This window comes from Lonchura striata, chromosome 6, assembly GCF_046129695.1.
Source record: "Lonchura striata isolate bLonStr1 chromosome 6, bLonStr1.mat, whole genome shotgun sequence".
NCBI classification, from domain to species: domain Eukaryota; kingdom Metazoa; phylum Chordata; class Aves; order Passeriformes; family Estrildidae; genus Lonchura; species Lonchura striata.
The window spans coordinates 60788541-60801257 of record NC_134608.1 but is presented as its reverse complement, the minus strand read 5'-3'; the positions used below and the strand labels follow the sequence as shown (position 1 = coordinate 60801257).

The 12717-nt window shown below is 37.7% G+C and overlaps 1 protein-coding gene across 1 annotated transcript in view; it reads left to right on the top strand.

The window, feature by feature from the left end:
* Positions 1 to 12717, top strand: part of ELP4 (elongator acetyltransferase complex subunit 4) — a 140194-nt gene that overhangs the window by 23121 nt on the left and 104356 nt on the right. Inside the window, exon 4 of the mRNA XM_021536708.3 lies at positions 11032 to 11163. Coding sequence (XP_021392383.1) covers positions 11032 to 11163 — 132 coding nt within the window. The remainder of the gene's footprint in view (positions 1 to 11031; positions 11164 to 12717) is intronic.

The following is a 12717-nucleotide window of genomic DNA, read 5'->3' as shown; positions in this document are numbered from 1 at the left end:
TCCTGCTGCTCCACGCCAGAGGCCCTCGATTGCACAGAGTCATTTCCCAGGGCTGATGAGCATGTGTGCTGGTGATTTCCAACAGGCTGCTCCCACTGTCGACAGAGCCCTGTGTTCTGCCTGTCCTGCAAGTTCATTTGTGCGGTGCCAAAGCCCTGCAGAGTGTCTGGGACGAGCAGAACCTTCATTGTCTCCCCAGGGAACACAAGCAGGCACAGCAGCGCTGCCTCTTGCTTGCTCCCTGCCCCGCCAGAGCTTCCAGGGACTTTCAGAGCCCGTGTGAAATGGCCAGCATGGCCTGAGAGGGCAAGGGAAACACAGGGCAAAAATCATCTTTGTACATGCTGTGAACTTCAGTGGCTGCCACACCAGGAAGACCCAAGAGAGGTGCTGCCCTGATTCGGAAGATTTTCTAAAGCCTTCTGAGTTTTCCTTCTTGTAGGGAACTTTCTCCCACAATCTTCTGTAAACCATCTATTGCTTTGTGTTCCTCCATAGGGGTGGAGAAATTTGATGTACTCGTAGTTTGTCCAATGTCATTGGAGAGGTGGCACATTTACCCTCCAATCCAGTGTCACCATTGGAAAAGTAAAAATGCTGGAGTCAGAAAATAAAAACATAAGCTTCCTCTTTTTCACCTTTGCAATAGCAGCGGCTCGTGTCGTGCTTTCACATGGCCTAGAGTGACAGAGAGGAGCACTGAGAATTCTGTGCCTTTGTTCAAAAGGGCTTTGTAGAACTGTCCCTCCTCCCAGCCAGTCACGTTTGCCAGCACCACGCTCCGTGTGCAGCCTCTGGAGGGCAGGGATGCCATCCAGAGGGACACTGAGCCTGCAGAGGCTGGGCAGAACCTCGTGGAGCTCAGCAGGGCCAAGAGCAAGGTCCTGCACCTGGGCTGGGGCAATCCCCAGCACAAACACAGGCTGGGCTGAGAATGGATGGAGAGCAGCCCTGAGGAGAGCGGATGGGGTGTTGGCTGACTGGAAGCTCAACAGGACCTGGCAGTGTGCAGTGACAGCCCAGAAAGCCAAATGTGCCCTGGGCTGCAGCAAAGCAGCGTGAGCAGAGCATGGGACGGGATGCTGCCCCTCTGCTCTGCTCTGCTCTGGGGAGATCCCACCTGGGGCTCTGCATCCAGCCCTGGGCTCCCCCACAGTAAAGGGGCACAGACCTGCTGGACTGAGTCCAGAGGAGGCCACAAGGTGCTCAGAGGGATGGAGCACCTCTCCTGTGAAGGCAGGCGGAGAATTGGGGTTGTTCGGCCTGGAGAGGACAAGGGTCTGGGGGGACCTTCCAGCAGCTTTCCAGAACCTAAGGGGGTTAGAGAAGAGCTGGAGAGGGACTTTTCACAAGGGCAGTGTGGTGACAGAATAAGGAGAAATTACTTTAAATTGACAGAGGCAGATTTAAATTGGATATTGGCAAGAAGTTCTTCTGTGTGAAGGTGCTCAGGCCGTGGTACAGGGTGCCCAGAGAAGAACCTTGTGGCTGCCCCATCAGTGGAAGTGGCCAAGGCCAGGGTGGATGGGGCTCTGAGAAACCTGCTAGTGGAAAGTGTCCCTTCCCATGGCAGGGGGATTGGAATGAAATGATCTTTAAGGTCCCTTCCAACACAAAACATTCTGTGATTCTATGATGTCTTGTAAGGAAGACTTACAGGTCATGGTTGTGCTGGAAAGCAAACCAGCAACCCCTGCAGCACTACGTTGAACCTGTGGCACCCTGGCCAGTGCTGGATCGGTGACCTTTCCATGTGCTACCTGCAAGCCTGAGTGGAAGAGTGGGAGCTCCAGAAGTGCTTTCTAGAACTGTCTGCTCATCTCTTGTGGAAGAGTTTCTGTTCTCAAGTGGGAATTTTATTTACAGGATACTTCTGCATTCAGCTGAGATTGCCTTTTGGAGGTTCTCTTCCAAGAAGAGAGGATAAAGGGTGTCACAGTGAAAGGGGAAGATGTAGTTTCTCATGGTGGTGAAGCTTGAGGGGTGGGCAACTGTAATGGCTGTTAAGAAAAAAATTAGTAAAAAAACATAAAAAAAACCTTCCAGGAACACTCTTTTTGAAAGTTTCTAAGCTGAAGAGATCTCTAAAGCAAAAGTTAATATATTTCATTATTATTGCTATATTTAGTTAATATATAGTTACATTTAGTTAATATATAGTTATATTTACTTAACATATAGTTATATTTAGTTAATATATTTAGTTATATATTTGTAAGTTAGTATATTTTTATAATTTTTCATATTTTATATTTTTTGAATTATATTTTAATTTTATATTTACTTAAGTAATTTTGGGAAGACTAAAACAGTTCTACCTTCAACAAATTCGGCAGGCCTGAAGAACAGAAAGTGCTCATTTACTCTTTTCCTGCTGAAAAAGTGAATGCAAGAAGAAGCTAGCAAAATGAACCTTTATTATTTCCATTTTTATTTTATTATTATTTGTCCAAAAAATACAATAAAAACCATGGGGCTGCTATATTATGATGTGTGCAAACAGTGCCTTGAAAGAAAACATAGCTGTCTACATGGATTTTTTTTTTTTTACTTCAGCAAAGTACATTCAGCCACAATGCTTACATTTTCCCCTCATGTATATCATTCTAAACCATTGTTTTGTCAAAAGGAAAAATGCAAACCTGGAAGAAATTATCAGGCTGATGGCCAAGGCTGTCTGTTTTCAAAGAGTAATTCTAATTATTTGTTGTCTCTTTGCTAGCTGGTGTTGGGAGAGAAGTTATGTACCAATGCTAGAGGTGTTTTTTCAGTCATCTGACATTTTTAGATGCTCATAAAAAAACATTAAAAGCATAATACCTCAAAAGTAAAAATATATGTGCAAATATGTTCCTCTTCTTTTTTTCTAATTTTATTTTCAAAATGCAGGAACTTGCTGCAGTGATTCAGCTGCTGCATGCTCTTAAATGGTGTCACTTTATACTCAGAAATCCAATTACAGTTACAGCAGAAAGGAACTTTGCTACTACCTACCTCTCTGAAGTCTTGTGGTAGCACAAAGATGAGGGTGGAGGCTAAGCCTGGCAGATGAATTGTGAAATTTAATTTCTGTATTGTGTACCTTTTGCTCATCTGTTTACTTTTCTTATTTGCATGTTTGGTGAATCTGTTTTACATTTTTCATTGTTAAAATCCAAATATTTGATTATATTGTAATGTACAATTGTCTCCATTATGAACTGTGTTATAATCTTGACATAGAAGTTGTAGACATGTGAAAGAGACACTTGGAAAAAAAAATTTCTTCTGTTTAAAAATAATTAAATCTTTTTAAGCAGCATCCTCTCTGGAAACTCTAAAGTGTAGAGCTTCCTCTTTGTCAAAAGTTTAGACCAATCTAATAGAAAGATTTTCTAGAACCAGAGAAGATGAATGTTTGGCTCAAATTTCTGATTTCTTATCTGCCAATGCTTGTCTATTCATCAAGAAAATTTTCTTTCGTCATATTCTTTCTGAACTTAGAGGTTTTTTAAGCGCTTGTAGGCACTCAGTGTGTGGTGATGGGGAGTGGGGCTGGGGCTGATCCTCATCCCCAGTGGGTGCAGCTGTGCAGGACAGGTGAATAAAATTGCAGGTAAGGAGCCAGGGAGTGCCCAGGTGTGCTGGGCAAGCACACAGGGCCCAGAGGCACACAGGGGCAGTGCATCAACAGGAGGGGATGAAAGGCTGGGCTGAAGGACAAGGGGAGCAGAGCCTGCAGCCTCCTCAAGTGCCCTGGTGTGACTCTGTGGGTTGGAGCTTCCTGGAATTGTGTGATGGCACTCTGGGTATTGTGGCTGTCTCAGCTGGGACACTTACTTGGCCTTTAAAATGTATCATAGAAGTGGTAAAATGTAAATGTTTAGGTTTCAATGTCTGCAAATATCTGTTTAACAAACCTAAGTGATAACTTTCTAGAGTTGCTTTGCTTAGGTAATGAGCTGTTGCTTCCAGTGCTCATCTCTGAAGGCTTTCATGAATTATGCTGTTATCATTAACTCTGTTTAGGCTCAGACCAGTGCATTATGCACTGCAGCAGGGTTTACAGAGTTTGGGACAGGGACACTGAGTTCCTTCACACAATTTTACTTTCTCGTTCTCTGCTGTATTTATATGTCACTTACTTAAGCATTCATAAAAAATATGAAACTAAAAAAAAAAATAATCTGATTATCTGATAGGTATTTCTGAGTTTAAATGTTGTGAAATGCAGCTACATTGCAATGGATTTACAGCAAAAGAGTTCTGTGACTTGAGTGTAGGGTGTACTTCTGTGTGTTTGGAGTACAGAATATATTTTCTTGTGTTAAGAATATTCCACTTTGAGTATTTGCACCTGACTTTTATTTCCTAAAATAGAGGAATATTGCTTTTTGATTCTCTTCACCCAGTTCTTGTATACCCTGGCCTGACACCCATTAGGTCTTTCTGAGTGTCAAGGAAAAATTTCTGCAGGCTAGCCTTACCTGGAGATGGAAATAAGTTGTATAAGGGCCGCTGAAAGGAGAAAAATTCATTTATATCCTTTAACAATACACCTTGTATATTTACAATCAAAATAGAATTTCCCCCCCCCTCCCCCCCCATTTGGGGAGTATGGCCCTTTAAACTGACATTTGTATAATATATTGTTGAAAAGAAAATATTTACCCTTCCTGACTTACCATCTGGTGTTCTTTAAATACTAAAAATTAACATAATGAAAAAGTGCCTTAAATTCTTGTGAATTCAAGCTATTTAAATGTTGTTTTTACAGATCAACAGTGAATTGTACTCCCTTTAGTATTTTCTTATTTTGTGTTTTTCGTCATACTTGTGATAATAACTGCACTTCAAAATATATGCATAAACCCGTGTGAAAAACATATTTATTGATGCATAAATAGGTAAGGTTTTAAATTCTTAAGTACTTTGAGTTATACAGTTATTGAAACCCATAAGGATCAAAGGGTTTTATATAAGAGGGATTTCACATACAGCTTGGATTATGTTGCTAAATAATAGCACAGTAGTACTTCTTTAGAATTGTAAAATAGCTTAGAGAGGAGTATGATGCCTATAGTTGGTGTAATGCATTGGTAATTAAGAGGGTGTGAGGTTAAGCTTCATTAACTGCTGTGGGATTGTATCTTGGATTTTATTATCCCCCAGAGAACACAAGAAGTGAGAGAGGTCAAACTGTTAGAATCTGATTTTGCTTCGTGCATCTGCCAAAACAAGGCAGGCTCGGTAATGTGGCAGCAAACCCAGAAGGACCTGGGCTGCAGCAGGTACAGCTCATCCACCAGTTTATTGCAAAGATAAAAGGTTTATTACTGAAATAAATTGTTCCTTCTTTGCAATAAAACCTTCATAGCTTGGTTTGCAGGAAACTAAATTATTTTAATTATGTCGTCATTTACTGTGAACACTTCAGAAAACTGTTTTTTCCTCCCAAACTTTTTTTTTTTATTTTAAAACAGCAACAAACTTCCTTCTCTCCAGCCCAACTGCCCTTAATAACTTTAGCATGTCTGCCTTTTCGTGTGTTCATGCTGCACAGCAAAGACTTGTATTTTAGTTGACCCCAAGAAATGCTGTATGGTTTTTTGTGGGTTTTTTTATTTTATTTTAACTAATGCATTGCTACATTCTTTGGTTTTTTATGTACCTCATGAAAGATTTGCCTTTTTTTAGCCTGGGAGAATGTAACAGTTCTCAGAAGTTGACAGACACACTGATGCCACAAAATTGCCAGTCGTAAAGCTTTTACAAGCTCTGTTATGTAGGAGCTGAGATATTTTTCAGCCAAAATAGATTAAATAGAGGGATTATGGGCTGATAGCCCGTATCTCCTTTTCTTGGTTTATTGTTTAAATAACACTTTCATTTCAGAATTCTGGTTGAAGTTTTATAAATAAATTTTACCTATTTTGTTAATACTGTGTTTTTCTAAAATTCTGATTTGATTTGAAGAACATAAATCTATTAAATCCTAAATTATATAATTCTTGGACAGTAATGAACCCTTTCATGGCACTGAGAAGTTGCAAAGTATAGATCCAAGCATCCAGCCTTTATTTTTGAGGATTTATCTGTGTAATGACAGAAATATTTTTGAGGATAGACCTGTGCAATGGCAGCTGGGTTGCCAACACTCACACTGAGGTGCTCTGTGTCACTCAGGCATGGTCAGCTTTGGAAACAGTTCCTTTCTTGAAAGAAAGAATTGCATTTCATTTCCAGAGTCAGAAGAGGGGAAAGCCTTTCATTCCACTTCCAGTTATTGTGAAGAATAAAAGCAGATACGAAGAAAAGAAATGTGTGGATCATTCAGTGTTTTCAATATTGCCTACTGTAGTGGTTTTGGTTTATTAATTTGAGGTTTTGTTAATTTTGAGATTTTTTTGGCTCATTTATGAAGGACTGTGGTGGGTTTAGTGTTGGTTAATTATTAGTGTTCTTTTTGTTGTGAGGTAGGATTAGGAGAAGGGTAACGTAGGTTTAAAATTTTAAAAGGGTATAAAGAAAAAAATTATTAATAGTAATTAAAGAGAGTATTAAGACTTAGAATAAAACTTAGAATATTGTTTTAATAACTTTTTTCTTTTTATTAAAAATGTAAAGAAATAAAATTTATAATTTTTAGTTTAATTTTAGTTTACAAGTTTTATTATAGTCTTTCTTTAGTTTACTTAGGGAGAGAACCCATAAAGTTTACAAAGTTAAAAGGTTTTTTTTTTTCAAGTTAAGGACTGAGATACATGAATCAGTACATCCTGAGGAAAACCAGTGACTAGGTATTTTTTTGAGTCTTTAGGAGGCTGATGAAGGCATGTTGGCTTCTGAGGAACACAGACATACCTTCAAACAGCCCCTGCATGTTCTGCCTCTTTTTCCTCTGACTGCTTGGTGTAAATGGAATTGAGAGTATCTGAAGCTGGGATAACATGGTAAAGTTGGGATGCAAATCTAGAGGTAACCAATCTTTATTAGCTCTGTTTATTGTTCTTTATATAGAATATGATCAAATTACAGATATATCTTGAATAGGATTGGAATTTCCTCCCCACCACCCCTTTGTGCTCAAGTACATCTTGGAATGTGTTTAACCAAGTTGATAAAACAGGTTGAGCTCAGGCAGTTTGTCTTCAAAATATCCAAAGGCAGAGCTCCTTCTCCAGGCTGCAGCTTATTATGTACAGAGCCTTCTCAGAGGCCATGTAGGTCACAGCCCCCACATCCAGGAGTGTCATTCAGGATATCTTTGCTTTAGAACAGTGTTGGCAGAGAAAATTGCATGGCTGTGAGATGTGGTAGCCCCAGAAATGTCTTTAAGCTCAGTGTCCCTTGCACAGGGACAAGAACATGGTACATCTAAGGAACATTCATTAGCTAAGCATGGGAGTTATTAGGCGTTTAAAAAGTAGCTTGGAGTTGATTTTTGGTCTGAGAGAGTTCCTGGAGTGCTCCTGGTCTTTTCTCCTTTTCCTTGCAAGGGGCAAGACAGAATAAACCAGACCTAAGCTGATGCACGTGCTCTTCTATTTTTTTTATTATGTCTAGTTTATTATTCTAGTTTTTTATTATGTCAAAATAAAAACACTTTCTTGTGTTAGAAATTAAAAGCAAGCTATATTGACAAAAAAAATAAAGCCTGTTTCAGATGATCCTTAGATGGATTTTCATCTCTGGCAGCCAAAATCTTTTATCAGCTTCAGGTGAAACCATTTTTTTCCTTGATCTCTTAATCTTCTTTCTTAGGAGCAGTTAGGACACACCACAGTGCCTAATTGTGTTGCACTGATGGTGTGTGTGCCTCTGATTGTTTTGGGCTGAGTTTTTTGGGTGTCAGCAGCTGGGGTTTGTGGTGTCTCCCTGCCACACAGGGCCATGTAAGGAGGTTTTGTTCTCTGACTGGAAGTCAGGAACTTATTCTCACTGTTACATGAGGTTATTTAAGCAGCTTGGAGAGCCTCTCACCCTTATTGTCTTGACCTCTGTTCTTTTTTCAGCATAAAATACATTTTATGAGTAAAATACACAAATTTATGTAGTTAAGTCCTTGTCTCACATTTAACTTTCCCAGTTACTATATAACAACAATGAACCAGCGGCACAAATGATTTTTCTAGGGGAGAAAAATATTAAATAGCTTTAAGAAATGTTGCTGTTGTTTTCCTCTTTATCTGCAGGAAGGAGAATGGTACAACATGCCATTTCCTGGCTTTTGGCTTTGCAGGTGGTGTGAAAGCTGCCCCATGATGTTACAGCAGGGTGAGGGAGCAAATTCTTCTGTCTGTGGTGGTGTCTGAAGCAGGGGCAAGCTCAAGGAGTTGGATGAAATGTTTAAGCAAGATTTCATGATTTCTGCAGGCCTTGTCAGAAAAAAAAACAGAGATTACCCACCACTACAAAAAAATTACCTGGGAGCAAGTTGATCTGAAAATGTTTAGGCCTCCAAATTACTTCTTTGCAGAACTCAGTTTTCTAAATGAATCTTCGTTTGGCGTTTTAAAAATTACTGTTAAATGAGGAATATTTTGAGATGATCAAGAATCAGAAGCTCTTCACTGAAAAAGAAAGATCTTTTAATGATAGGAAATTTAAATCTATGAATAATATTATTAAATATGTTTAAATCTATGACTATTTCCTGTATGAGGAAATTAAATCTGCACAATAGTTTAACTGTTCAGTATGTGTTTTCAAGGTAACATTTCAATTGGAAAACAAGATTGATTGATTAACTCTGAGGATAGCTGTGTTATAAAATTAACAATTCAAAGTAACCTCTTTTTTTTGTTTAGAAAAGTACTTCATCTGTAGTATGAAGTAGTACCTCAACGCTCTTAGAATTAAATGCAAGTGGTTTGTATCTGCATGTATGTGAAATGCATCGGGGTACTTGTCAGCTCTAGTTTGTACTTAGACTTTCTCAGAACCTTTCAGTGCAGTGTTCTGTTTCCATTTTCTCCTACCTGTCAAAAATCTTTGGTTTGAAAGCTTGCCTGCTTTCTTGATGGGTAGATGTAATGGAACTCTGACTAAAGTAATTTTTTTAAATTAAAACGGCTATTATAAATCTGTAAACTTAATGAAAACTGTAAACACTAAATCAAAATTTTCATTTTTATGCAGCTTTCCTACCCAGAAAGCCTAATTTTTACTAACATAGTAATGAGTTTGTTGTACGCAAGGGTAATTTTTAAGCAAGCTGTGATAAATCTGAAAATATAACTCTGCACATCATCATTCTCATGAGTAGTCATTACCAGGTTTTTGCAGTTCATTTGTAAAAGCAGAAGAAATAAAATAGGCTTTCTATGTGTTTTTTACTGAGCTGCTGAAACACACAGATACAGTTGTTCTATTTCTGCAATTTTATTAAGACATAAAGTTTATAAAATTTTCATAACTTCCATTGCCTGGGACCTCAGACGGTGTAGTGACCAACCCCAGAAAGAGACAGAAGCAGCTGTCTGAAATCTCTTTTTTTCAATAATTCTAGATGCTATGTTAATTTATGCACAAGAAACAAAGTAGCATATATTGTTGGTAAGGCTATGTATGGAACTATACACATTAATAGTTATTAATTATAATCTTACTAGTTATTAATATTAATTATTAGTAAAGGATTAGTATGTTAATGTTTAAATTATGAATAATAAATCATGAAATAAATGTAAATAAAATAAATAAAATGTAAATAAAATATTCATATAGTAACATATTAATCAAATTAAGTACTAATTTTATTATTAAATTATTATTTCAGTTAATTGGGGGTTAATATTGGCATTAATTAATAATTCATTGTTAGACATTAATATATTAGATATATAGTATCTAATATAATAGATATCTAATATAATATTAGATACTGATATTAATTATTTAATATAAGTGTAACACCAAACCAAAGATGGACATGTTTAAACTTCCATTGTCTCCTTTATGCATGTTTCTGTTTGTGCCATGTGTACCCACGCAAACCCATGAGTGTCACCTGGATATTTAGGGTCCCCATAAGCTCTCCCTGTGTGCAGTGTTTCTATCCCACCCTTCAATCCAGATTCTTCTTCTAAAGGTTTCTAATTTGCTTTTTATGTCTCCACAGCCAATGCATTGTAACCAAGCTACTGGCTAGCTCAGTGTGGGTTTAACCCTTGAGGCATGTCACAGTTCTTTCTCTAGAATCTTTGCTCAAGGAAAACACAGTTTTTAGCTGAAGCCTTGTTCTGTTTTAAGCACACAGAGATTCTCTGCCCTCTAGCTTACAGGGATGGGTGTGATAAAGTTGGGGCAGGAAACTTCATTGCACTTTATTTTGCCAGTAGGTGTAGAAGCCCATTGCATGAATTCTGAATTCATGTGTCATTTGCTTTTTCAGTAGTGTAGCAAAGAAAGTGTACATTAGAAACTTTTGAAAAATTCAGAACTGAACATTTCCCCCTTTCCTGTGTTTTTGTCCATGAGATATCCATCATGAGTAGATGTCATGCCTGATGGCTAACAGAAGAGAAAATTCAAACCATCCTGTTGCAGTGACTTTCAGCTGGTGTCTTTAGGCTGTTGTGGTCTGTTGGTTACTTCTGAAAATTTACAGGAGCTGATAAAATTCTTATGTTAAAATTGGCTTACATTTGCTATGGGAAAAGGCTTAAATAAGCTGAAATATGCAGGGAACTTGCCCACTCTCAGAAATGGAGTAGTTTAGGAGTCAGTCTCTAAAGAAAGATTACAAAAAAAATGAATATAGGTCCTGCTCAAGATGAAGTAGAACATCAAATGTTGTATTTCCATTCTGCATTATTTTACTTCTGTAATTCATTTTTCCAACAATAATTACATGGGTTTTTTTCCTGTTCAGTATTAGCAGGAGCCAGTCCTTCAGAAGAGCTATTTTAATCAGGCTTTGTTCCAGATTTTGCAGCTGCCCATTTTACTCAGATAATTGTGTTATCAAGTTGGAGGGGGGTGTGGATAAAAATCTGAACTGCCATTTCTGCTGGAGGTAGCTGACATTCTTTTGCTCTCTACCTGTAGGAACTTCCAGCCCCTTTGCTTAATGATTCCCATGGGAAGGAACTGGGGGATGAAGCAGCAGCTGTGAAGTCTGAGGATTTTCAGGATTCTATGAAAATAGCCTGGCGCTACCAAAATTTACCAAAAATGGAGGTAATGGGTATTTTCAGCTTCTTTCCTCTTGCACTCAAAATGAATTTGAAAAGCAAATGCTTTTCAGTAGGACCTAGACAACAGAACTACTAATGGGCAGTGTTGCAGGATTGCCTCTTCAGGGAAAACTGTCATACACCACTGAATGTTTCAATTATTATTGATGCAAAAAAAAAAAAAGGGAATTTGAGAGTTTGCAAGTACTCTAAGACTCAATACAAACCATAGTAATTTTAAAATTAAAAAAAAAATTAAGTCCCATGGGATTTTTCAATGAGTATTATCAAATTGAGACAGCTTTTTATGAAAATTTGGATCATGCACTTGCTTCCAAACTTGGCCCAAATTTAGTTGCACACAAATTACTTAAGTAGGTTTAACCAGCACGACTTACTGGATGTCTGCAGTGGAAGTACTGTGTGGAAGAAGCTGTTGACCTGCTTATCCATGTGCATAACAACTAAAGCAAGCACTTGAGATTCTGTCAGCCTCACTGTCACTGGGAGCTAATCACTGTGCAGGGACAATGTAAGGAACAAGCTCAGTGGTGAGTCTTTCAGAGTTTACAGTTAGTGTTTTGTGAATAATCAATCTCCCATGGCTGGTGGCTTTCTTATTTAATCCAGTGGCACAATCAATCTTTAACAAAATTACAGCATTTCTGTCTATCCAGAACAAAATCCTGGTTTTGTCTATACATTTTAGTCTACATTTATAAACTGTGGTTAGATGTAGTTGTACCTGCCCAGTAAGTTCAGTTGTATTCTTAAAAACATAATTGGAATGTGACAAAATGATCTTACAAGGCTTGGCATGTTTGGTTTTCTGTGAAATTGTACAGACATGGCTATATAGTTGTGTCAGAAAAGACTTATATATGGTGACATGCCAAATCAAACAGCCTCCAGGGTAATCATATAATCTCATCAATTTTTTTATTGTGGAGCTTGCTGGGCCACTCTGAACCGTCCCCAAAATAATTGGTCTGTTTTAAATCTGGCAGAGTTCCTCGTACATTGATATGAAAACAATTGTATGTTGTTAACAAATTGAGTTCTGATGTTCTAACAAAATAGAAAAACTATTTGAAAATTCATCTTCTTTAACTTCATAGCAGTATACATTTCTTCCCCTAATGTAGTATTTCTTGAAAATATGTATGTGCCCGTGATTATTGAAAATTATTATGTAAGGTAGAATAAGTTGGTCGGTCCTTTTGAGGGAGTTTCCCTTGTTATTGTTGCTTTTTGAATTGGACCTTGATCATTCTCAATAGTTGAGGCACAATATTTTTTGTGTATGTTAGTTTAAGATTTATATTTTCTGTGTTTTAATTTTTGAATAAATCTATCTGCATTTAAAATTCCTCAGGACATTTTAATTGGTGAAAAATTGGTTTTAAATTGATACTTTTCTGTATTTTGTATTGCAGCTATCATAAAATTTTGGCTCTGTTCTATGTTAATTGCATTGGTGATTATATCCATCGAGGAAAAATCTGATACTGCCTTGCTACCATAGCAATGCATTTAGTTCAATAATTTAATGAACGAC